This window comes from Mycteria americana, chromosome 8 (assembly GCF_035582795.1).
Source record: "Mycteria americana isolate JAX WOST 10 ecotype Jacksonville Zoo and Gardens chromosome 8, USCA_MyAme_1.0, whole genome shotgun sequence".
NCBI lineage: Eukaryota > Metazoa > Chordata > Aves > Ciconiiformes > Ciconiidae > Mycteria > Mycteria americana.
In genome coordinates this window covers 9,696,580-9,722,915 of record NC_134372.1, presented here as the reverse complement: position 1 = coordinate 9,722,915, position 26,336 = coordinate 9,696,580, and the positions used below count along the sequence as shown (strand labels likewise).

The 26,336-nt window shown below is 42.4% G+C and overlaps 2 protein-coding genes across 2 annotated transcripts; both read left to right on the top strand.

Annotated features, from left to right (window-relative positions):
* Positions 1-836: 836 nt before the first annotated feature.
* Positions 837-8,347, top strand: LOC142414109 (hepatitis A virus cellular receptor 2 homolog). The gene is made up of 8 exons (XM_075511009.1): positions 837-927; positions 2,740-2,832; positions 2,946-3,290; positions 5,842-5,921; positions 6,177-6,233; positions 6,966-7,080; positions 7,694-7,733; positions 8,127-8,347. Exons 1-8 carry the CDS (start codon positions 837-839, stop codon positions 8,218-8,220), a joined length of 915 nt encoding a protein of 304 aa, XP_075367124.1. The 3' UTR covers positions 8,221-8,347.
* Positions 8,348-13,003: 4,656 nt separating this feature from the next.
* Positions 13,004-25,673, top strand: LOC142413448 (uncharacterized). The gene is made up of 10 exons (XM_075509597.1): positions 13,004-13,148; positions 17,169-17,513; positions 18,658-18,773; positions 19,056-19,299; positions 19,989-20,078; positions 21,565-21,624; positions 23,259-23,314; positions 23,945-24,033; positions 24,512-24,538; positions 25,601-25,673. The coding sequence occupies exons 1-10, from the start codon at positions 13,100-13,102 to the stop codon at positions 25,671-25,673; spliced, it is 1,149 nt and encodes a 382-aa protein (XP_075365712.1). The 5' UTR covers positions 13,004-13,099.
* The last annotated feature ends 663 nt before the right edge of the window (positions 25,674-26,336 follow it).

Here is a 26,336-nt window from a genome sequence, read left to right as displayed (position 1 = left end):
AAAACAGAGAGAGGGAGAGTGGCCAGGGAACACCATTTCTCAAAAGCTGTATTTCAGCAACATTTTTGTCAAAGCGAGCCTTGAGCCTGGGACGACATGGTTTCCACGCTACTTCCAAAGTGACCTCTGTATTCTGTGTGTGTTACTTTATATTGCGAAAGCCCAGATGCATACAGAATTTTTAAGTCAGATGATGAAAGACTGCAACTCTATTAGGCTACAACTGTGTAACAGTAGGGCAGCTTTCCAACACTACCAAATTATAGCCCACAAAGAAAGTTTGACAAAATTTGACTAGAATTTGCCTAAAGATGCTCTGAGCTGCTTCTAAGTATTAGAACCAGAAACTCATGATTAAATGCTTGAGTAATTTTTCCTAGGAATCTGTTATTTTGCCAAGTCCTTTCTGTTTACCACGCTCTGTTACATACCCTATGTAATCTCTTATGCAAATTCTATCCACTATGGCAAAAAAAGGTGTGGGTAGGAGTATGGGGCAATGGATTACTGATGGTTATGTCAGCTCAGTGGTGCTGACAAACAGTTTCATCTATTGTAATCGAGCAGATCTGGAAAAAAAAACGAGAAGTAGATTTCTAAGTGCTGCAAAGTATTTTAGCCTTTTAGTCAAACCACAGGCAGCAAGAGTTCAGCTGTGTACACTATTGGCAGCAGCACTTGTCTGTGCTGCTAGAAACTAACTAACTAACTGACTAACCACAGGAAAGGCAATCCGGATTAGTCTAAAGGGCATTCTCAGCCGTGTCTGAAGATGACGTACTAAGAAGTAAAACCAGAAGTTTATGAAGAAGTTAAGTTTTCTTGAATGTAGGTGCATGAAGGGTGAACAGGAGTGGTGTTCCTCATCTTCAGCCATGATGTCGTCTTATTCCTGCGTGAACTGGATTCTTCTGATCCTGTTTACAGGTAACTAAGTGGGCCTAAACGAGTAGGTGGAAGTGGATGGCGGTAACATGCATCAATGTTTCTGAGGGTTGTAAAGAGAGAGATTTTATGTTACAACGGGAAGAGCGGCCACATGGCATAGAAACTGCAGTTTTGTGTTATGAATAGAGCTTTATCATAGTGGCTCAATAGTCTTCTGATGGCCTTATCTCCTTTTTAAAACAAAATTATACTGAGTGTGTTGTCATGGTTTTAAAGACTGCTTCTTGGGCTGTCTGCTAGTTTTATTAGTGAACGATCTTTTGGGTTTTCTTAGATAATAATCTGAGGTGAGCAGAGAACTTTAAATCATTTTAGAAAAGATGTAAAACAAGGATATTTCATTTCAACAGGCTTTGCAAAGGTGAATGCTTAGGAAGACAGGGAAAAGGTCAGCTGTGGCTTCTGGTGTTTTTTAGCCAATATGAAATTTTATTGGGACAAATTGATAATTTCTCCTTTTTTATTCTGAGAAAGCAGTTGTCCTAGGAAAATATTGTTAAAGGCAATAGCACTGAAAACAACAGGTTGCAGAGTGGTACTAGTATAGGCAGATAGACATTAAAAATTTGGTGGTAGAATATGTTCAGTGGAAAGAAAAGGGCTATTATAGATATTGTTTCCTCTAGTTCTTTATAAAGCCTTTTATGATGAGATTCACTTAGAGCTTGCCTCTTTATATTAAATAAAATACATTCTTTTCAGAGATTAGTTTTTAGTATGCTATTGTGGCAAAGACTCTGTTGCGGACTTATTTTTAACTATAAGAGTTTAGGTTAGGAAAATGAGCTGAGCTGGGGAAAACAGCTTTTTCACAAGGGACAGTTGCAATCAAGGCATACAGTGCTTGGGATCCACTGGTGCATGTTGGTGGACCTGCCTCGGGGAGCTCCCTTCCCAATTATAGACTGGGCTAGACTTTTAATAAAGATAATTTGTTGCCTGTACTTGCTGCAGACAATTCTATCCCTGAAATGTTAATACAGATAGACTGAAATATTTACACATGTGATCCCACGTTACTGAATTTGATAAGAAATGTGTAGTGGTAAGTGTTATGGCAAACAGTTTTCTTTGAAGTACAAGCAGACAGAATGTGCACCTCGGGAGCCCCACTGCATAACCTGTTAGAAGAAGGTGGTTACAGGATGGCTATGACTGGATGACCAGAGCACAAATGATTTTGGCTGGCACTTAATACAGCTTTTATTAAAATCCTCCCAAAGTGAATATTGACTGGAGTGGCCTAAACGCAGCAAAATAAACTCTCGCTGTGATGAATGGACTACTGGCTGCTAGGTCTCACTGTTTTGACTTGAATAGTGTGACACAGCCTTCTGGAAATGTGAAAAATGACTTTTAATGGGAACCAAACAAGTTAGAAACTGCGTAAGAATGAGGAAAGACAATAAGGTAGTGGAAAAAAGGGTATACAATTTTTCAGAAAAGCTCTGAAAAATCTCTTCTTATAGGAATTGGCAAAATCTGTCATTAGGCAAGGAAAAAGGAAACGTGTTCAGCAGTGGTCGTTCTGACAAAACCTGCCATTTAGGGGCTTTTCATTGAAAGGGAAGAAGAGTTTCTCACAATGGCTTTAATGAAAGTCAGTGTCTTACTGTTCCCCTGTGTGTGGCTTGGATTAAATGTGAACTAAGGAAAAAAAAAAAGAGCTAACAGACTGGACATGGCTAAAGGGAAGCTACTGAGTTATGCAGATCCAAACTCTGTTCTCTCTTCACCTCTCTGCCTACCTGCAGATGCTGCAGGAAGTGTGTTTCTTCTTTCTCTGGCTAGAGACACATTCTGAAGAAATCACTGGCCCGATCATTATCTGTCACTGCGTCACTCCTGCTGGGATTCACATCTACTCATGGAAAACCCGATCCAGTAATGCCTGATGGTGTTTGTGTGATGGGAGGTATCAGGTCATGCAAGGTGTGTGAGAAGCTTCCACTTGCATGCACTGTGCTCAACAACTACCTTTGTCTTTTTGTCCACAGGCCCCACAGTATCGGGATCACTTGTGAAAGGAAAGGTTGGTCAGAATATCACTGTGCCCTGCTTTTACAGTGTTAAGGGGACACAAGACATCACATCAATGTGCTGGGGTCGTGACAGCTGCCCTGTTTCAAAATGTTATCGGACCATTATCTGGACAGATGGATGGAAGGTGACAGAGCAGTACAACAGCAGGTATATGTTGAAAGGGAACCTGCAGATGGGCGATGTGTCCCTCACGATCGTGAACGCCGAGGAAGCAGACAGTGGGATTTACTGCTGCCGCGTGGAGATCTCAGGGTGGTTCAATGATCAGACAAGTAATCACAAGGTTGTGATAGAGAAAGGTGAGTGCAGAGGCTCTCTGTTGTGTCAGTGCTATTGTGGTAAATCTGCTGTTGAGTCTGGATTTCAAAGCTTGTGGTGGAAACTATTTCCATAATCATCCATAGGACTGATCTTTAGGACTTTGCAGATCTGCTGTTACTGCTGTTTAAATTAAGCTGTCTTTAGCATTGTTGTAATCCCAGCGCAGTCACTGCAATTAAAAAAAGGATGTGGTGCTTTGTTTCATGGTGCACAGCACTACTGAGCTTTCTTAGAAGCACTAATTAAAGAATTTAAGAGAAAAGGCAGCATAGGGTACTTAATTCATCTGAAGCGCTATACTTGCACCCTTTTCATGGAAAACTGCTTCATTTTCCCTGCTTGATTCCAGAGTAAAGCCCAGGGACACAAAATTAGTATAGACAATTTTTTTAATCAACTCTTCCTTTGATTTTTAGTTTTTTTTCTTGTTTGTCAAAAGCATAATAATATATGGAGCAAGTGGCTGATAGATGTACTTGTGTAGCTGGTGCTAGCAAAATTTTATGATAGAAACACTTCCTCTTTTTCACTACGTAAAAGTACACTAACTTCAATTATATGTTGGTTTTGTTTTATTTTTTAACATCAGCTAGGATCTCTACTGCAAGTCCTCACACTTACACCTCTGAACAGACCTCAGGTAACTTTTTTCCAAGTATTAATCCCAATAGCATATATAAGCTATACTGCAAATGGGGATCTTAGGAAGGAAACAAAATGATAGATGATAGGAATGTCTTGGCTAAAATTTACTAAATGTTACCATAGAATCAGAGATCAGAACTTAGATTTAAATTCTACCTGACATTATGTAGAGAGTCCAACAGAAGGAACATGTATATGTGGGAGGAAGTTTGCTTCCAGGTGTTATGCTTAAGTAGATGTTTTATTGGTGCTGCAAGCAGTGTTTTTCTCATGGCTGTTGTTTTGGTATGTTGTTTTCTTTGTGGTATAAAATCTCACCTCATTTTCTGGAAATGCATCCCATGAACAGTAAACCACAATTTTTTTTAGGAGTTGGGTGTGCCCACTATTTAATCAATTTATTTGTTGCTCTGTAACATAGAACTGTTTTATTGAGCTAGCTCAAAAGTGCATCTAATTCAGGATCCTATCTCGGTAGCAGTCAACAGCAGATGCTTAAGGAGGATTGTAGAAACAGGGCAGTAATTTTGTGATAGACTGCTAAAGTATTCTTCTACCCTGGTATAATGTGTGTCTCAGAGGCTGCCCACATTCTCTGTAGCCTATGCATATTTAATAATGTGAGGCCCCTTGTAGTGGAAGAGACGGTGAACAACTGTTCCTCACTCTGTTTCTCCGTTCTACTCACAAGTTTATAGACTTCTATCGTATACCCACTCAGCTGCATCTTTTGCAGTCTGAAAAAAGACAACTTTGATTTCCATTACACAAGAGAGCTCATAGTGTGACAATAGCTTATTCTCTGGATTTTGAAAGAAAAATCGGGGATGCCATTTATATTTCTCCCTCCATCTCAGATGTTTCCGGCTAAGCAAGTCTAAAATGTTACAACAGTTGCATTTCCTTTTTGGAAGAAGTGAAGACTTCCTCAGACTGTTTCTGTTCTAGTTACAAATAATGTGGGTTCTAATCTTAGAACTCACGGGTTTTCTTCACCCTGTGACATCTTCCTTAGCTGCTGGTAGAACAATTTTTTATGTTTTCAGAATACAAGTTAATATGTGGATGTTCACACAGAGGGAGACTGGAAAAGGCAGGTGGCCATGTGCCTCTGATGTAGCAATTCTCAATGGAAGAGAGTCTCCAATGGAAGAGAACAGTGAAGCAGATGATCTTGTCCTCTTCAAAATAAAGCTTCTGGGATAAGGGTAACAATTTAAAACATCAAAGGAACGAGCTGGGGTTGTCATAATGTGAACAGGAGGTTTTGTTTTCAGGAGGGTTGTATATCATCTGACAACACATGGAGAAACTGAGACTGATGATATGGAAGACATAAGTTTGTAGCATTGAATTTTAAATATTGCAAACAGCTTTTCCCTGGAAAATTACCTCAAAATGTGCTGCAGGTCCTTATGCAGACATATCACACTTTGGTCAGTCTGTTTATTGTATAGCTCTCTGGGACTTTATCACTTGCTTTCTCTAACTCTGCACCACTTGTTTTTTCAAGCCCCTGAGCTAACCTGAACCAGTTTTCATCAGATAACCTAAGTTTGCTTTAGGCATCCACTGCCCCTTCTTGGCTCCAAAAACAGATGCCTACCTTGGTAAATCCTTCCTTCTAGGCCCTGTGTTGAGATAACAGCAAGAGCTAAGTGTTTCCTGGAAGGAATTCAAAGCTGTGAAAAGGGCAGCAGAGGCTCCAATATTCAGTTTTGTGCTGCCCTCTGAAGGCACCAACCTCTTTATGATATGCAGAGCCAAGACCCCTGATACAGAGATACTTAAGTTCAGTGGTCCCAAGTCAGCAGTACAAATTCCTCTCTGTCAAGGCAGAATGGTTCTCTGTGCAAGTGATGTGTTTGTCTTGCCTTTGCTCAGCTCCTGGGAGCACCAGTATATCATCCTTTACCATCACAAGGACGTGGCCATCGGTTTCTGCTTCGGAAGCTCCTCAGACAGTAAGCATCTCTGTTGTGCTATAGCATACCTAGACAGAGTGGCTAGCCATAAGAGGTTATTGGGTCATCCCTACAGTTCACTTACTGGTTTATTTTGATTGCAAAAGAATATTTTTTTCGTAGTCTGCACGTTTAGTGCTTATGAAAGAATGCTTATGTGCTCATTATTGAAGAGGAAAAAAAACTGCTTTGCATGCATAAAGTACTTCCTACTAATGCAGGAAGAGCTTTAGCAACACCTGTATTGCCTTTCAGGCCTCTGGTCCCTGCTCAAGCACCTCAGACTGCTTGGATGTAACCTCAAACCTGCAGGTATGGCAGGATATGGGGAAGAGTTGAAATTGGACTACCTGACAGCACAGGGATGCCCTGCGCTCTCTGTGCAATGGGGTTCAAACGGGCAGCTCTGTCTGTCCTGCTGAGTCCTCCAGCACGTATTGCAGGGTGACAGGCAGTAACATCACCCAAATTTTATCGGGAAGACAAGACAGCCTTTGGGAAGGCCTTGCTGTGACGTACTACAAGGCAGTATGTGCTGTGGGCATTCATGTAAGAATGTAAGTTAGGCACCATACTGCACTTCAGCATCTTTCCAGGCCTGAGTTCCTAATGAGAGGTTAGATATCTAATGGCTGACTTCAGAAAGAAGTTTTGCCTGAATAAAGACCAATGCAAGGAGAAGGCATATTTACTTATTGGTATAAAGCCTTGAATAACTACTGAAGAAGCTGTCAAAAAGGCAGGAGGGTGTGACACCAGGAGATGTTTTAATCATAAATATTCACTGAATAGTATTAAACCTGAACAAACGGGATTTGTCATAACTTCTGGTCCTCTGACAATCTCAAAAAATAATGTTTAACAGCGTGGTTCACACAACCGTTGCAGTGATTCTGCTTGAAACTAGTCAGGTATCTCGAATTAGGCTCTTGATCTCAAGTGTACTTTTACTGCAGGGTTGCAAAACACACAAATGGCCTTCGGGTGCCGTGTGGGCTTCTTGCTCTCAGTGCCACTAATGCTCATCTGTTTTGTGTTTGACAGAACACGTCTGTATCATTTCCTAGTCAGCAGTATTCAGAAAATGGCCTATACATTGGGATTGGTTTATGTGTGGTACTTCTAGCCATCCTTATTTTGGCTCTGTTCCTCACGAGACGTAAGTACTTTTCACAGGTGGTTATTCAAGGATTGGTCAGGTGCATCTAATCACAGCTGTGGCAGATGCCACATGTCTTCTGCTTCAGGGAGGTGAGCTAAGGTCTCTAGATGGCCTCACCCTGTGCCCTGTGCTGTGGTCGCTTGCTCAGCTCACTCTCAGCCTCTGCAGCACAGAACAGCAAGGTCCCAATGTGGTCTCATCATTTTACATCTGGGACTCCTTAGTAACCAGTCGACCCATGGTCTGGTGAGGAGATGTGTGATACAAGTCCACCTCCCCTGCCCCCTCATTTCCTCCTACCCCATTCCTGAGTTGCCGTGTTGTCCTAGTCTTTCCCAATGGGAGGGGCACTGGTTTCATATAACTGTATCCAATATTTTTCTATGTGCCAGACTTTCTCCATAGATGCTCTTGGTCAGACCAAGCCATATGAATTAGATCTCATGGAAATAATGGGGATTTCCTATACCGAAAACATCTGCTTAAAGTTCCCTTACCTTGTTTCTTACACCTGAATTTTTTTTAACTGCTACTTTACTTGCTTCTGGTGGTTTAAAGAAAATTATTTGTTTTCTTTTTTTTCTTTATTTTCATTCTGGATGGTCTTTAGAATATTTATACAATACAAAGAAGATGGGTGACTTTGCAAAGTAAGTATTCTGTTTCCACTTTAGCTAATAGGACAAATTAGGTCACAGAAAGAAAATGTTGTCAGTATATTGACTGCTCCACCACATACTTTGACTTTCTTTTTTTAATCTCGAGTTAATAGGAAACATTGCAAAAAGAAATTAATAAATCCTGCTACTTATCATTAGTAAGCAAAAATGAGTATAACTGTCAGTTCCTTGCATTAGGGAGCATGCAGACTTCAAGTGTGGGTTGTCTCATAAGTGGAAAAATGATTCATTATCAGTCATGTTTAAATAACTGGGTTTGCATATTTTACATTTTTCCAGTGAGCTGGATGATTTAGGTATCTGCTCTTCTGTGTTTGTTGTCTGTTTTTTGTTTAACAGCATGTTTTTTACTCTTTTGTGCAGCTTCGTTGCATATTGGAGACCAGAACATGCAGGGAACCATAGTGCCCTGGAAGAGGAAATCCATGCAGAGGAAAACATTTATATAATACACTAAGGACTGTATGCATGCTTGCCTTCGTCATCGCCGGGACATTAAATAGTTTGCAAAATGTTAGCTGCTCCCTCTGCTCAGCAGCTAAATGTGACTGGACTACTGAAATTCACATCATTCTAATAAAACAAATAAAAGCTACACTTCTAATTAAAAACTTCATCAGCCTCTTCCAGAAACGGAAACACAGAATGGAAATTTCCAGAATCCACTTATCAAACCCTAAAGAAAGTTACCATTATATTTATCATCTGCTTCAAATTCTCTCTTCCTTTCTGGAAAAAAGAGGAAGTGCCAGAATGGCTACTCGATCACAAAAGGAAAAACACATGTTTTTTAAAAGTTTGTCTTCACTGTGTGTTGTATCTGCCAGCTACAAAAGAGTCCATGCCATCAGAGGGCAGAAGCCATCTCATAGCTGCTGTGACAAAGATGACACATGGAAAAACTTGGTAGTATTAGTATTTCAATATACATTTAGTTGAATTTTCATTGAAAATTCCCAGGTATACCCAGTCCTGGTAACAGCTCAGTAATGCAATGTACTAATTCCTGTCCACCCACAGTTAAATCTGGAGGAGCTGTTGATGCTTACCCCCTAATGGGATGTCCTTGGAGCCTACAGGATCAGTACTTCAATGTGCAGAATATTCACAGCTTGTTTTCAGAGAACTATGACTAAGTGTGTTTTCCTTTGCAGAATACGTCACCTTTTCTGTGGCTTTCTCCTCGGGCCCGCCTATGCCCTGACAAGTCGTCAGGGTGGAAGGTCTCACTTCCAGGCCTTTAAAACAACTGAACAAAAAATAACTACTTTGTAAAGTTAAATTCTTACTTTTCTTAACTCGTTGAGAAGTCATAGACAAAATATTGGCTGAAAGTTTGCCCTGCCTTTTCACCCCTCTGCATACCAAACAACTCTGTCTTATGCTGGATTTGTTTGATGGCTTTTAGCTCATAAGTGGGGAGTATCTGTGGCGTAGCACCTCTCCTCCATTGTTCCTCGGAGCTTTTATTGGCTTTTATTCTCTGGGCTATTATTTTAGCCCAGTTTAAGCTCCTCCAATCGGAGCTTCCTCTTGGCTTTTATTCTCTGCAATAAACTCAACTAAACTTTGGTTTACTTAAAATAAATAAATGGAGGCAGCCCCATGAGTATGAATCAACACTTTATGTGTTGTTGAGCAATAGGCACAACATACCCAAATCAGCTTTAGCGGAAGAATAATTTTCCCTAATCATTTTTAAGAACATATTTTTAAACAGAGGCTGGGGACTTCCTGAAGGAGCAGAAAAGTAGTACAGGCAGGAGAGAGACCAACTCTTACCAAATATTGACTGGTACAAATTTTGCCTCATCCCAAGCAGCAATGTGGAATACCTAAAGCAGACATTGCTGCCATGGGGAAGACTCACAGAAATACTGCAAACTTTCTGTTATTGAGTTCATAATTTTCGAGGGAGTCATGCAAAGAACAAAGCTGTATTATACAATGAGGCATAAAGGGGCAATAATAAAATCAGTAGGTATTTATGTTAACAGCTGAGACACTTGAGGCCACGGTCTGGTTGTGCTTTAAGGGGAGCTGGGTTTGGTGGAGCCGTTACCCCTCCTTCCCCCAGCTGGTAGAGATGGGAGGGCTTGAGCTGGCTGGGGAGGGGAGTGTTTTCCCCCAGGAGCCCTGGAGAGCCTGGCTAAGGTGGGACATTGCAGGTGAGTGTGCTTGCAAAGACTCACGAAGAAGGGAAAGTCTCCTCATCCTGTGGAGGAAGGACAAAATGGAAAGCAAGTTGGGATAGGTGACCCTGGCGTGCTTTGTATTTTCACTTGTGCTGTGCGTTGTCTTGGCACTGTCTGTTGGAGCAGGCCTAAAAGGTTGAAAATGCAGAGGTGAGTTAATGGTTGACTGAAGAGCTCAGTGTGGGAGCACAGATATTAGGGGATTACTGATCCCTGGGCAGGAAAAGGGGTGGAGGAAACCAGCTCTGCAATTTTCTGTCTTCATGTCGTGTGTCGCTTTGTGTAAGAAGGTACTGAAACTAGAAGGGACCTGCTGGTGTTAGACTGTATTTTTGTATTTGGCTGTTAGTAACAATTATTAAAAACTAAAATTACTGACCCTACTGCAGATGTTGCTTTCCTTCTGCCTGGCTGAGCGTGTTGCTGCTGTGGGCTCTAGCCCATGACTGGGGCTGGAGGAAGTCTGATCTGGTCTCTGAACTAGATCTTCAGCAATTTCTGCTTTCTGCAATTTTACCATATCAATCTCTACTGGGATCAGAATTAGACAAGTGTGGGGTTTCCAAAATTATCTGATTCCAACCACTCATCCTCTTAAGGAGTTTGAGGACCATCCTTAAGACTGCTAATCATGAAAATTGCTTGCCCATAAGGAATTTTTTCTTACTATTACAGACTAATTCAGACTAATTCTTGTGTCAGCTAGTTTTCCATGTAAAATAAAGTTCTGGAATATCTGCTAACCAAAATCTTGATTAAAGTTTCCTTTCTGCTGTGCATTACTTGGTAAACAGCCTTTGCAAATTTTGTGTGGAGCAAGAACTTTGCCTTAGATATGCAGTATAATACATGCAGGCAGAAGCTCCCTGTGCTTTTTCATGGTTTCCACTCGTGTCAGTGAATCTTGGAACCGGCATTTCAAAATGAGCCCCAGAGATGAGCAGGTGGCACTTGGAGCCTGTTCACCCATTAAGAGATTATCCAGCTGCACACAAACTGGCAGCATATTGAGTGTGATAAGGCTAATGAGCTGCAAACTGATTTTTTTGAGACAGCTCTCTGCCTTTCCTTTTCTGCCTGCAAGAAACCACTAGACAGCAGTACAGAAGCAGAAAGCAAGGCATGTTTTTCTGGTTCTTCCCAGCATGCTTGGATTTTGGGTGGCCTTTCTCAATTCACTCTGCTGCATTTAGCCCAGTCTTGCTAAAGAAACAAAGCTGACGTGATGCCGTGTTCATCGTCCTCCTTCCCGAGTCACCTGCAACATAGTGAGCAATTGTGTTTTGACAAGCTTCATGGAAACTGGTGGCTGGATAAAGCTCCAAATTTGTGCCCCAGGTGGGATTCAGCTGCTCCCTGCACTGGCATCAGCTGGGCATGGGCTCGCAGCCACTGCTTAATGGTGAGCGATGGGAGACAAAGGAGAAACTGGGATCATTGCAGGGAAAAAGTCTCAGGATATTGGACACATCAGGTTTCATTAGTTCTGTTCACAGAACAGCTGGGGCTGTGTGTACTTGGCATTGTGTGGACTGTACCTGGTAGAATACAGCAAATTAGATATTTTACCGATTGCTGGTTAACCTGCCTTACAATGTCGACAATAAGACGCTGCTGTATTGTCGTGTCTATCCCCGCTGGCTGCTCTTTATGCTGCACTGAAGCATGTGAAGGTACGGAGCAGCATTCCGGCATCCCTTGGATTCAGAATAAACTCGGAACAGTTCTCTGAGCTTCGCGCTGCTTGAATCTGCCACTAAGTTGGCTACAGCAGCATCTCTTGGTTACATGCCGGTGTGTCGTGGTTGTCCTGGTTTCGGCTGGGATAGAGTTAATTTTCTTCCTAGTAGCTGGTCTAGTGCTGTGTTTTGGATTTCAGTGTGAGAATAATATTGATAACACACTCATCTTTTAGTTGTTGCTAAGTAGTGCTTATACTAAATCAAGGACTTTTCAGCTCCCCATGCTCTGCCAGGCGCACAAGAAGCTGGGAGGGGGCACAGCCAGGACAGCTGACCCCAACTGCCCAGAGGGCTATTCCATACCATATGGTGTCATGCTCAGTATAGAAACTGGGGGACTTGGCCAGGGGCAGCGATCGCTGCTCGGGGACGGGCTGGGTCTCAGTTGGCGGGTGGTGAGCGGTTGTATCACTTGGGGATTTTTTGTTTTTCCCTGGGTTTTGTTCCTCTCTCTCTCTCTCTCTCATTATTTTCTTTTTCATTACAATTTAAACCACAACAGTGGTTCAACCCCAGTTGGCAATTAAGCACCTCACAGCCGCTTGCTCACCCTCCCCCCCACCCCGGTGGGACGGGGGAGAGAATCGGAAGAGCAAAAGTAAGAAAACTTGTGGGTTGAGATAAGAACAGTTTAATAATTGGAACAAAACAATAATAATAATAATAATAATAATAAAATTGTAATGAGAAGGAAAACAACGAGAGAGAGAGAGGAACAAAACCCAGGAAAATACCCCAAGTGATACCACCGCTCACCACCACTCACAACTGCTCACCATTGTCCAAATGCCTCTTAAACACTGACGGGCTTGGGGCATTGACCACCTCTCTAGGAAGCCTGTTCCAGTGTTTGACCACCCTCTCGGTAAAGAAATGCTTCCCAATGTCCAGTCTAAACCTCCCTGGCACAGCTTTGAACCATTCCCATGTGTCCTATCACTGGATACGAGGTAGGGAGAAGAGCTCAGCACCTCCCTCTCCACGTCCCCTCCTGAGGACGCTGTGGAGAGCGATGAGGTCGCCCCTCAGCCTCCTTTTCTCCAAACTGGACAAACGCAGAGTCCTCAGCCGCTCCTCATAGGACATACCTTCCAGCCCTTTCACCAGCTTTGTTGCCCTCCTCTGGATGCATTCAAGGACCTTAACATCCTTCTTAAATTGTGGGGCCCAGAACTGCACACAATACTGAAAGTGAGGCTGCACCATTGCTAAATACAGCAGGAGAATCACCTCTTTTGACCAACTTCTATCCGGAAGCATAGGAAAGAAGCAGTTGCGGTACATAAAATCTGGAAATGGAGAAATGAGACTTCAGTGGGGCTCACTCAGCATCTCTGCAAAGTACAAGATCTAGTTTTCTCTCCTTCCACTCGCTGCCCTGGAGTCTCCGACAGCTAAAATGTCCCATTTTGTGCTGTTTCACTGGATTGTGATACAGATCTTTATAGGTGAGTCTTCACCTGCTTTTTGTGTGCTTGCTCAGGAAACAAAAATTTTGTAAAATTAAAAACAGTGACACTTGTTTTGTGAAAACAAAATGGTGAAAAAGGTCATAATTGTATATGGAACTTCAAAAGTTTTCTTAACTTATTGAGTTAATACTGATTGAGAATTTTTTTTTTCTTTTTCTTTTTAAAAATGTCTGTGGTTTCCTTTGTGTATAGGGTTGGTTAGTTCCCCCGTCCCGCAAATTATCTAATTTCTTTACTACTGTTAAATGTGTACTGCTGGCTTTGCTTCTTCATCTGTCTCTCCACCACACTACAATGCTGACACAGCCCAAGGTAGGGAATTGAAATATTGACAGAGTAATGAATGTATATGCATGATAAAGAAAGGATTTTCTGAAACTCTGAGGGCTGTCTGCTGCTATGAACTGAGTATGGAAAAGCACGGCTGGAGACTCCTCTCCTTTTACTCCCAAGTGTTCAGTTCACCCATCTAAAATCTGAATCCTAAAAAAGATAGAAGTCAAAGAAGAGTAACTTGGGAGGCTGGGTCTTGCAAGCATGGTTGGTATCGGCTACATTTCTGCATGTGCATTTAGGCATCAGCAAAGCAGTTTCCAAATTGCCTGAGGTGGCTCAGGAATGTGAGTTCACCCACTTTCAGTGGGGCATGAGCTCCTAATGGGAGTTGTGCTTTTAAATCACTCAGGCATTTCGGGAAATTCTGTCTCAGATGACTAAATATTAACTGGCTAACCTCTGCCAGGATGAAATATTACATATAACATCTACAGCAATTGCCGTGTTCTTAAATGGATCTGAAAAGTAGTGGAAAAGTTTGGTCAGCAGAGGGATACACTGAGGGGCGAGAGGGGATCCGTGCGCCTTTGAGGCAGGGTAACACAACCTCCACGGTGACTGCTGTGCAGGTGGAGCTTTGCTGGCACTTTGTTGTAGCCCAGGGAATTCCATAATCTTTTTTGCCTTTTGCCAGTCTCAGCAGAAGAAACAGGAGGGCTCTTTCCTTGCCATATCTCCAGCCTCAAAATAAATTGGAAGTACTTGCCTCCATTCGGTCTTATTTCAAAAACTTTCTTATATGCAGAGCTACTGAGGGTGAGAATGGCTTTTTGTTGCCTTCTCTTTAACTCAGCTCAGTGGTGAGAACAAGTAGTCTTGAGACTCAGAAAACCAGCAGAGTGGGCAGTTAAATGCTTCTTTTCTGTTTATCAGTCATTTTCTCTGCAATTTCATCCGTACAGAAGCTTCAAGAAGAAATAAAAAAAAATAGGGTTGATAGGGAAAAGATGCCAAGTATCTTCTACAAAGAAGGAAAATTATTCCAGAAATAGATCAAGAAAAAAAATTCTTTTTCAACCAGCTGTCTTGGCTGGAGGATGTATGTCTTTGTGCACCCAATGACCAGTTGTAGGGAGAGAAGACCACTACAACAGCAACTATTGGATTTACTGCTTAATGCCAACTGTCACTGAGGGTTGGTTCAAGAGAGACTATATATGAATATGTGTATATCTGTATGATCTGAACAATCATGAATACCCCTTTCTATTTTGGAAGATACACTAAACATCTGGAGTCCATTTCTCTCTCACTTGGATTAAGGACTCCGAATGGCAAACCTCACTGACTTCAGTGGGACTACCCAGGCATAGCTGATGCTCAGGGTGCCTTGGGTCAAACGTGGATGCCTAGGAGGGCCACCGCCACGGGCAAGGGTAGGATTCCTCTCACAGTAAGACTAGGGTGTCACAATATAACAGTCTCAGGAACCTCTTAATTTCAAAGACATGTTCATTCAGTTCTATTTACTATTTGTTTTGGAAAATGTGTCTGTGGAAGAGGCTGCAACTGAGAAGGAAGTTATTTAGTCCTTGCAGAGGTTCATACTGTTGAATCGAGCCTGTTGTGGTATTGAAGCTTTCCATACCAACCTGCAGTGCAGGCAGATGTTAGCAACATTAGCTCCACATAAGTTAAAAGAGGATTTGAAACTGCAAAACCTGTAACTTTCTAGCACCAAAACTGGTGGGAAACTGCACTGGAGACACTCTGGTGCCTTGTGTCTTCCCTCTTCTTCTTTTTATTTATTTATTTATTTACTAAGTTCAGGGCTCTGCTTCTTTCGAAGAGAAGAGCAGGCAAATTTTCATTTGTTAAAGGGTTGCTTAGTGAAGCTGCTTTTGTGCTGTGCAGGACTGGGATGAAATAAGAACAGAAGATGAGCCCATTTCTGCTCGAGCAGCAGTGACCTTAACTCCAGGAACAGTTCAAGCTGGTCTTGGTTTTGCACACATCTTTGTTGGGGTGACTTGAAAATATGTGTTAACCTGCTCAGTGACTAGCCCCCTGCTCCCCTAGGGATACTTTCAAGGTCAACTGGATGAACTGTTTTGTTCTGTTGTCACAGGAAGAGGCTGTTTTCTCTGTTTGTTTTGCTGTAACAAGGCAAATGAACCTACCCTTTCCAAGGACTAAAACAAGCAGCCATCTTGCAAAGCCTTATCCTGTATTCAGGAATTCATTTTTTGGCACATCCTACCTTCATTTCACTGCAAAAGCTTCTGCCCTTCACACCATATTGCATGTTGTTTTGTCTGCCTCTACTCTTCTAGCTTTTGGAGCTGTGGAAACCTGAACGAGTTGGCTTATCTTGCCAATGGGATAAGCAATAATGAAGCCGAAATGTCATCCCAATAACAAGTCATGAGGCAGTCTGCCACAGACTAAAACCTCACCTGGGGACTAGTCCATTAAAGACAAAACAAAAGAGACATGGACACAGTTGGAAGCATCTGTTTGCTATCTGGGAGTCATGCCAAAAAGAAAAGGCATTCAAACAGCTGGCAAAATAGAAATGTTTGGCAAAGCAGGGCCAAAGCTGGTGATAATAGCAGCAACTGTTGTAAGTCCTCTTTGGGGTAAGCAAGCTGGCCATGAGACATCAGATCTGCGGGATGATCCTCTTGCTGCAGCAGAGGACCAGATCTGGATGCTCCCCAGGTCCCTCAGTTCCTGCTCCACCATATGTAAACGATAACATGGGGGGAAAAAGGCAACAAGGTAGGTGGACCGACACAGACTAGATGAATGTAAACCAGAAAAGATTTGTTCCTGTATGAGAATCTTTTTTGTATAGTGCCTTTCATGAAGAAGAAATCCCTTTTAGGGCAATCTGGGAACTGCATAGACAGTTAAGAGGGAACAATATATAGTAGCAAAGATTCAAACCAGATGCTAAGGTGAGTATTGGCTGTAAACACCAAGTAAAGCTGGTCATTAAGAGTAAGAGCACAAGGAAAGCATGCATATGCTCTTTTTAACATCAGTATAACACTAGCAGTTAAAGCTTCTATGTACACAGTGCTCTGCAAGGTAAGTGGGATAGTTGGCAGTGCTTGCTCAGAAACAGAAAAAGCAGTGTGCTTTCTGAGAATGGGTTCCCATTGACAGATCCCACTGCTCTGCCAGCTTAATTAGTCCCTAATTTCACACATGAATAGGTATTTTGGACCCTGCTATTGAGACTGACAGTGAAAGGCAACTATGACAGCATTTCCTTTTTGAAGGAGATGATGGTGGACTGAGAAAACCAGATGTATTTAACACCAGGTTTCTGAACGACTTTCAAACAGTCTCTTAGGAGAGGAGATGGGATGGGAGCAGAGTGCCCAAATTCCATTTGCACAGGTCTAGTCTGCCAGCGACAGACCTCGGCTTCGCTCACCACGTTTGATGGGAATGATGTATTTCGTGCGCAGCCCTGCAGGAGCTGGACAGGGCCAGAGCATGGAGCCCTCCAGCAGCAAGCCAATGTCTGCGGGCTCCTGGCTGTTGCCTGTAGTGCCCTGGGCCATTCGCTGCCACAGGCTCCAGGGGAAATCTTGAGGGATCAGTAACTGTGGCCTGCCTGCAGGCAGGAGTGTTTCTTTTCCCGCCTCATAGGTAGAGCCACTCATCAGAGACTGCCAACACTCATCTTTCCTTGTTCTTCCTTGACAGCGCACACCGCATCCGAAGCTGTTGTTAGAGGAGTAATAGGGCAACCTGTTCAGTTGCCTTGCTTCTACCAGGTGGCACGACATAAGGACATCTCAGATATGTGCTGGGGCAGAGGTCCGTGCCCAAATTCAAAATGCAAAAACAAAATTTTGCACACCACTGGGAATAGGGTGACGTTCAGAAAATCTCAGAGATACAGTCTCCGGGGCTATATTTCCTATGGAGATGTGTCTCTCACGATTGGGAAAGTGAAGGCAGAAGATGCAGGTACATACTGCTGCCGTGTGGAGATCCCGGGCTGGTTCAATGACATCAAACAGAACATGCGGCTGGAGGTGGTCAGAGGTGAGTTTGGGGACCTTCGTGATGCAGCCAGCTGGGAGAAACCTCTCACTGGATAGGAGTTTAAAATTGGAGTCTACATGTGCTTTTCTTGTTTGTTTGTTTGTTTTGGCAAAAAGTGTTTTTCCTAAATTATGTAGTTTTCAAGGGAGGTCTGCAACCAGTTGCCAATTTGAATCACATTCAATGAGCAGTTTTGATGAGAAAATAGTAACTTTCACCCTTTTTTTGCCTTTCAAATGAAATATTTAATTTCTCATTGTGTAGCTATATTTGACGTTCTAAAAGATGATGGAATTAAAAAAGGGATTTATCATTTGAAGAGCCCTTGGAATGAAATTCAGGTTTTCATCTGGGGTTCACCCCAACACCAAAAAGGCTTTCGTTTGGTTCATGGCATAAAGAGACCCACGTGTTTAGAAATTTTGTCTCAGAGTCTTGAAGGACTTTTTCCCCTTCCTATTATTTTGCTGAGCTGCAGGATAAAGTAAGGGTCTTACAAAGTCAAGAAGAGGCTGAAAAGCATTGCAAAGCACAGAAAAAAAGATGGTACCCACCCTCCGCACGGCAGAAAGACAATTTTTTTTCTGACTTTTACAGGGTGTTCAGGAGTGCAATTGGTGCTGATGTACACCGCACTCTTGTACGCCTGTTGTAAGTGATATAACAAGAGAGTGGGGGAAAAATGCTGCAATCCCACATCTATCCCTGAGTTTGAGCACAACAGAGTTCATAAAAAAAGGACCAGCTGAAAAGGTTAGCAAGAACCTTGTAGCTGAAAATCGAGCTATTTTATTTATTTTATTTTTATGAAGACATTGAAAAGCAAAATCACAAAATTTGCAGGTTTTGTGTTCTACCATGCAAGGTTCTGGCCCTTCCATTTCTGTAAGAGGGTCAAGGAGGGGGTGTTTGAGACCTACCAAAAGAAAAAAAAAAAAAGGCAAATCTGTAAATCTGGGAATTGCTGTAGCTGGCGCATGTTTCCTGCTAATTAAACAACCTTTTTAAATAGCGACTCTCCCACCTTCATTCTCAGTATTTTGGCAGCTAGATAATTTTCATTCATTTCTGGGTTGGCTTTCCTCAGGGTAAGTTGTGAATGCTCTGATCTAGCTTTTCTCTTGGCTATGTTTTTTCCGGACAGCCCCTCCAGTGATGACAACCACCACGAGAAGGGCCCCCGTTTCCCCCAAACATTTTAGAAAAACAACTTTTGCTCCCCAGGCAACCTCTGATCATCAAACAACAGCAGAGACTGCTGTCCTCCTGACAACCACTGTCCCTGAAGCAACAACTGCAACCACCGATCATCAAGCAGCAGCAGAGACTAGTGTCCTCTTGACAACCACTGTCCCTGAAGCAACAACTGCAACCACCGATCATCAAGCAGCAGCAGAGACTAGTGTCCTCTTGACAACCACTGTCCCTGAAGCAACAACTGCAACCACCGATCATCAAGCAGCAGCAGAGACTAGTGTCCTCCTGACAACCACTGTCCCCGAAGCAACAACTGCAACCACCGATCATCAAGCAGCAGCAGAGACTAGTGTCCTCTTGACAACCACTGTCCCTGAAGCAACAACTGCAACCACCGAGTCTCCAGCAGTAATTACACTGGAGACCATTGCTCTCCCAACATTTGCTGTGACAGCAAATGATACTTTTCCAGCAACTACGGTCACAACCAGTCCTCTCCCAGATTTTCCAACAGGTTTCCAAGCAGCTGACATGAGGACTGAAGATGATGATGTGTTCTGCTCAGCAGAGTCTGTCTGTCTTCCTGGAGGTACAAAGGGTAACCAGCACCAGTCCTTTCCTTTTTCTGTGTAGCAGAGATGGTCTGTGTTAGTTTTACTCTGGCATCATTGAGACTCTCCAGATACTTATATTTGTATCTGGGAAGTTGTCTCTGAGATGCCTATAGGTATGTCTCCGTAGCTTTAAGGAAACACAGGTCAAATGTTGTGGATGATGACAAACTGGGGTGAATGGCCAAGATAGCAGAGGGTCAGGCTTGCATTCAGAAGAGTTTTAACAGGCTGGAGAAATAATGTGACAGAAACCTCATGAAGTACAACAGAAATAAATACAAAGTTCTGCAGCTGGGATGGAATAAGAGACATTCACTCAACTATGCACTGACTTTTTTCTTGATTTGGGAAACACAATTGAAATAGTCTGCTGAAAAGGCTAGTTTAGAGCACGTTCTGCTTGAGCAATAAAGTCAGTGAGAATTCAAAACACGCTTAAAATTGAGTACTTACATTGTCATCCCATATGAAGGCTCCTGTTATTATTAATATTTAGTTGATCAGAGTGACCTATTCTCATCCTACCATCCTAACTCATGAAAACTGAGGTGCAGATTTTCACCTCTTAGTTGCAGATGCAGAACTGTGCAAGCAATTTTGAATGCCACATGAAGACCCTCCTAATTGGTGATCTTTATAAGCATTACTTTTTACTTTGTTTCAGTGACTACTGAATTCCCAAGTACACTTCCGACCGCAGAGGGAACTAAAAGTGCTCACACTTCTGTCATGGTGGAAGACGTGCCAACTGCAGGTGAGTAGGATAATGTTGCAAGGTCAGAAGTTGCATGTTCAGAGAAATGAAGAGGTTGCCATAAACAAAAGTATTGACTATTCTTAAGAGTGTACCAAATATGTACTGATAGCTATGCATTGCATCTGGAAGTAAGAGGTATGTGGGGTCCACACAGAAATTGTTTGAAATCAGGATGTAACAACAGCTGAGAAAAACATGTTTTTAAGCCTCCAAGGGAAGTAGATGTTGAGTCACCCACTACTGTTGGGTATCTCAGGTCTGAGAGAAGTTAAGAACTGGTTTTTGTCACCATCCAAGCTGAATTCTCAGATACCTGATTTGTCATCACTGTGAGTTCGTTGAGCTTTCAATTTTAAATCCTCCCTGAGTGTTGTGAGCTTTGAACCTCACTGAATAGATTCAGCCAGATGTGGCGGCAGGCTCAGCTCTCCAGTGCTCAACATGTGTCCTTGGTCATGATGGAAAGCAGCAGGCAATTACCACAACTATCAGTCATTCCTTCAAGAGAAAAGGAACTGGTATACAAAATCATACCATATCTGAGAAGTGAACAAACTTACATGAAGTTTGCACTTTCTGTCTCTCAGTCAAGTCTAGGGGTAGAATGGCTCAAGTTATTCAGGTGTGATAGTCTGCCCACCAGATGCCCTCAAATGAGGACTTAAAAAAAGGAAAGCTAAAATTCAAGGATGACATGGATTCAGGAATTTGGCTAAGAGAGTCAACTAATGCAAAGAATCTCTTCATTCTTAAAAACACAGTATTTAGATTTTTGCAGGTCGTCTTTGCTAGACCTAGAGACTTACAGCAGAAACAGAGTTTAGGAAACTGTTCCTTAATGCCCCTGGGAGGGCTCACAAAATAGACTAAACTGGTCTCTTGAGCATTTGTGAGGGTTTCTCACCCCCGTCTCACTTGTCGTCCTTCGGGTATAGTTCTGGACAATGCCTATATTCTGCCATTGTAAATAGGAAGTTTTGCAAAGGGTCTTACCTCTGGGATTCTGGGGGCAACATAAGTTGTGACTGTGGGCTAGAAAGAGCCACCACAAAAGCAATAACAGCAGAAAATGTACCGTGCTTATGTGAGTCACACTCCCACCCATGCAAAAACTAGTGTCATGCTATTTCCGAGAGCCAAACTGTCATAATGTGTGAAAATGCTGCAGCATAATTGTGCACTGTCCAGTAAGTGCCATAAGCCAAGTTAAGTTCTTGACTCAGTCTCCTTTTACTCTATGAAATAATGCACTAAATGGATGCAGCCGTTGGACCAGCCTTATTGTAAAGTAAGGGAAGGCTAATTTGTTGCTGAACTCTGTATTGATGTGAGCACAGTGGCTGGGAGAGAAACCCATGGTTGAGAGAGCCCTCCATCTCCAAGCGCAATTCTTGCCAGAAAGGTTGGATTAGCTGGGGTTGTTGGTTCCCGCCGACCAGGCTCTGATTTAGTTTCCCCTCTGTCTTTGCCTGCTTTCCCCCAGGAACAACCCTGCCAGCGCCAACCATACTTCAGACCCTGAACAGAACCCTTGTTCCTTCAGGTATGGAAAGTAAGCAACAATAGTTGCTCCCATCAGCCAGGCTGCAGCATGCAGACAGAAAGTTTAATTTTGACTCGTGGGACGTGCATGTCAGAGTGAGATATGCACTTCTTGTGTATTTGGGGGTAGTTCTGCTGAACTACAGTTCTCTTCTCTTCTGAGAGAGGGAGAGAGGGGTGTCATAAAACAGGTGTATGGCAAAATGCAATGTTCACGTATCCTTGGGATTTTTAGCGCTCACTAGGGTTTTATTACCTATATTTGTCTAGCTGTAATGCTTATTAGCTATAATCTCTTTCCTACTCCAGTGCAAATTTCTAGCTATAGTTGCATGCATATGAGCTACCTGTGCCCTGTGCATGTCTTTGATAAAATGCAAGCACATTATTTGGTACATGGAGACAAATCAACTCAGCTCTCAGAGAGAGCTGATCAGAACTGAGAAATCTGGGGGAGATTAAGTTATTCACTGAATAATATACTCTGAAAAGTTAAAAAAAAAGAAAAAAAGCATTCTTTTTCTAGTGGGATTATTTGTGACCATCTGATCACCCCCATCACCATGTGACACTCTGGGTGTCTCATGCATATAGTTTCCTTTGGCTGCGGTCTTGGGCACTGCAAGCGTGTTACATATACATGCCTTGACAAATGACTCATCTGGTCCCTGGTACATTTTGCTCAGATGGAAGCTCCATGGTTGTTCTCTTGTCAAACCTTTGAAAGCACTACTTATCACAGTCTTTCTGTACATTAGGGCATGACCTAAGGCATAGGAGCTTTGCTGTCATAGGATGTAAACTGAGGTTTTGGTTCACTAAGCTGAGTGACTCTGTTTTTAAGATGCTGCTAAATATTGGGTGCTTCCTGTGACAGATCAAGTACTCCAAATACTTAAATACTTCAATACTTTGTAACATGAGGTCATGATGAGCCAAAGCCTAAGCCTAGATTAACTTTTTGTGATTTTAAATTCACTAGCAAAAGTAAGAGAGTAGGATCATAGGATACAGCAGAAAAGTTTGCAGCAAGATTTCTCGAGCATTCAATTAGTTCATCCCTATTTCCAAAGCTTAGAAAACTAGAACTGAATTATTCTTAATATTCCTGGATAGAAACAAAATGCATCATCTTCATAGAGCTTTCTTAAATCTGTGGTAAGTTATCTGAACATAAAGATGTTTCCTGTGGTTTTCAGCACTAATGCAGCTTTCAGAAACTACAATCACACATAAGTCTGACCACAATTAAACTGAGGCAGTTCCTCCACTTAGACTTGTGCCTTGTTTACTAGCTCAGCTCTCTAGAACATCTTGTCATGCTTATAGAAGTGAAAACTCCTTCACAGCAGACAAGTTTCTACTGTCTTGCTTCATGGGCTGTCCCTGGGAAGCCTTCTCTTTCCTTGATAGAGGCTGACATTTCCCAATGACTGCCTAACATACCATTTGTGGCGGAAACAGATTGTTCCATTTTGGTTGCAAGGTGCTTTATTTCTCCTACTCAGGGCCAGATTTTGCCCTCCTCATTCCCTGAGAGTTCATTACTCCTTGACTAAAGCAGTGAAAACCACAGTGGCCCTCACTCCTTCAGGTGACTGTGCCAGTAATAATTTCAATCTTTTTTATTTTCAGGGATTTCAGTGAGTTCAGATGACAAGGCTGAGAAACATGATGATAACGGAGATAAGGTAAAACTTCCTCTAAGTTTCAAGAGTGTTTAACTGGAAGCCAGAAGGACAGCAGGACACGCTAGTGATTTTCAATGTATTCATACTAAAGGGACAGCGTTTGCAAACAGTAGCTTGAACTTTTGTTTAGAAGCTCAGGAACCATCTATTCATCTTTCCAGTGGATAGAGCCAAAGCCTGTGACCATCCCATCTGCCTTGGACACTTCAGAAAAACCTCATCCCCCTGACACCCCTGTAAGAGAAGCAGAGGTAGCATCCTCGGGGTGTGACCAGGCAAAAGGCAACTTGGGAGGGTTGTTACGCTTCCCCGTTTCTAATTAAGGGAAGGATGAGGGTGACTAAGCTCCTACTTTAGACACTGTACTAAGAAGTTCATGTTAAGTGGGATGAATCTAGGCTCAAATGCTTCAGAAGAAGATTTATTAAATACTTAACAGATAATTCATGTTGTTTATCATGATCAACCTGATGTGTCTTCTCCATACTTTGTACAGGCAAGCTCAGAAAAGCATTGCAAACTCCAGCCCAATGCAGATATTTCAGAGCTCTTAGCCACTAGGGCAACCCACTCCTGCGTGAAGTAAACATGCTTCTAAAGCCTTTTCAGTTTTTCTCTTCTCCCTTCCAGTTTCCCAGCTATGCCATTCTCATTGCCTGTCTCATAGTGGCGTCCATTCTTTTCATATTGATGCTCTCGTCCTTGTTTTGGAAACGTAAGTATCCCTAAGCACATAATTGATTAATGTTTCTAATGCTAGCCTAGTGCAGGTGTCCTTCTGTATCTCTGGTTAATCTTCTGGTAAATCTGCCATGGCCCCTGTGACAGCACTCTGTTCATTTTATGGGGTTGCTGTCCTTACTCCAGGGCTGTGTCACCAGGAGGAGACCAGGGAGCATGAGTTGGTGGGGATGCAGCAGGAGGAAGCCTGTGCAAAGAACCTGTTCACGCACTTGTTGCAGGTCTGGCTCATCTTGTTGGCTCTTGCTTTATAGTAAAGTGGTCCCGTAGTTTCCTGGAATTGCTCCTGACAGACATTGGCATAGCTTAAATCAGAATGAGATCCTTTCTTTCCTGCTTAGCCCACAGAAATTTTGCAACTTGCTGTCTTTGCTTCTGAACTCATTTGATGGATTCATTAGAGTTATAGATTTCTTTTTGCTATTGTGACATTAATATTATTTTGCTTCTAGGTAGACACACAAAGAAGTTTATAATAAAAAGGTAATCCATTTTGTAATTTCCTATTATAAGTTCCAATGTAATTTTTCTTAGAGGCAGGGAGGTATTGGCTACTGATTGTAATGCGTGTAGTACTGGCTTGTGGTGCTGACTATGAGCAAGCTTCAGATAACTTCACCCCAGAAAATTAAACAGTGGTTCCTGGATACTGCTTCTATGTAGCAATGAACAGACATCCAGAGCACTGTAGAACTTCAGCTACTGGTACTTACTGTTATGTAGTGACCCCAGCTTAAGGAAATACCTAGCCTGCTTTATTCTTTGTTCAAATACCAGGGCATGCCCCTGGCGGGGTTATTTTAAAGAAATTAAGAGATAAATTGTTATGATGATCAACTGGCAAAATGATTGCTCAGAAAGGGATCAGGGATTTATGGACAGTCCTCAACGGAGTGGTAATTCATGCCAATACACAAAGAATGGGCCCCATGAAAAGCATACTGCAGCAGCATGGCAAACCAAGCTTTCCACCACTAGATAACTCTTGCAGCTCTCATGGGGCCACTGCACCCCCTCACACGCTCCTTGGGTAACACTGAAGTATCTGAGGTCATCATTGAGGTGATCGTTTTGAGGCAGATATGAAATATATATGATGAATCACCCTGTGCAGGTGTAACTGGTAAGCTCATGTCTTCTGGCTTATCCTGAAAAAAGGATTTTCTCTAGACAAACCACAGTCAAGTATCATCCCTTTGCCAAAGACCAATAATTTGCAATGGTAGATGGTCCCCCACTGCATACCCCACCTAGGACATAAGGATCAGGGGCCAAGGAGGGACTCTTTTCTGAATCCCATGGTGATTGCCCTACAGCTGTCTCTATAAGATCTGAACAGTGCTTTCCTATCCATTAGAAGACTGCAAGCAAGGTAAATACTTCTCTGGTGTAAAAAGGAGGCATTGCACCATTGAAGTCAGTGGACTCAGTAGCTTCTGGTCTCCGTTTCAATGGGAATTTGCCCACGTTACAAATAAGAAAGGATGCTCTGAAGCAGCAATGTGCTTTTGCCCCATCCATAGTGATCTGTGCTTCTCACTACAGCCTTGGACCAGCGGAAGACCTTGAAAAAGTTTTCAGTGGCACTGAAGGAGAAAACAGCATTTTTTCCCTGTGAAGAGCTCCCACATCTTCTGTAGATGCCATGGAAAATAAGGAGGGCCTGTTTCATGCTGCATTGAGAGATGCTTAAGAGCCCTCAAAGTATCAGTGGGTGTAAACCAAAGGCCAAAGGTTCAACTGTGAAAATTTAAAATCTTTGTGCAAATTTTGCCATGTCACCTTTAAAACTCATTGCATAAAGAAGCTTCTTTCAGAAGGTGCTTTATGCATTATTCATAGGTGTTTCTGGTATCTGCCTTCTTACTAATACCGTGTTACAGAATTTAATTTGTTTTTCTCCATTTTTACTAATGCTCTTCCTTGAATACAACTTATGCTGTGAGGAACAGAAGAGAGAAGAAGTAACACGGAATGCTGCCTAACTTCAAATTGCCAAAAAAAAAAAAAAAAAAGAAAAAAATCAGCAAATACAGTTCTTATTGCTTTCATATAATCAAGAGAAAAATTAAGCTACAAGAATGCTGCGAGTATAAATCAAAAATGCAGATGACTTAAAGGGCACCAACGCTGCCTGTGATTCAGCATGTTTAAATGACCCTTGGAGACGATCTTAATAAAATTTGTAATTTACCGCTAGCAATTGTACTTTTTATGCCACATCCTACGGCATTTGAACAGGAGTTAGTTATTCCCCAGGTGTTGAAATGACTGGTGTGCT

Bases quoted from the DNA above. Each gene is read 5' to 3' on its own strand.
- LOC142414109 (XM_075511009.1), top strand. From the start codon at position 837: ATGAAGGGTGAACAGGAGTGGTGTTCCTCATCTTCAGCCATGATGTCG. The intron at 928-2,739 runs GTAACTAAGTGG...TTCTCTGGCTAG, and splicing joins TCTTCTGATCCTGTTTACAG to AGACACATTCTGAAGAAATC. The intron at 7,081-7,693 runs GTAAGTACTTTT...GATGGTCTTTAG, and splicing joins GGCTCTGTTCCTCACGAGAC to AATATTTATACAATACAAAG.
- LOC142413448 (XM_075509597.1), top strand. From the start codon at position 13,100: ATGTCCCATTTTGTGCTGTTTCACTGGATTGTGATACAGATCTTTATA. The intron at 13,149-17,168 runs GTGAGTCTTCAC...CTTCCTTGACAG, and splicing joins TGTGATACAGATCTTTATAG to CGCACACCGCATCCGAAGCT. The intron at 24,539-25,600 runs GTAATCCATTTT...TTCTCACTACAG, and splicing joins AAGAAGTTTATAATAAAAAG to CCTTGGACCAGCGGAAGACC.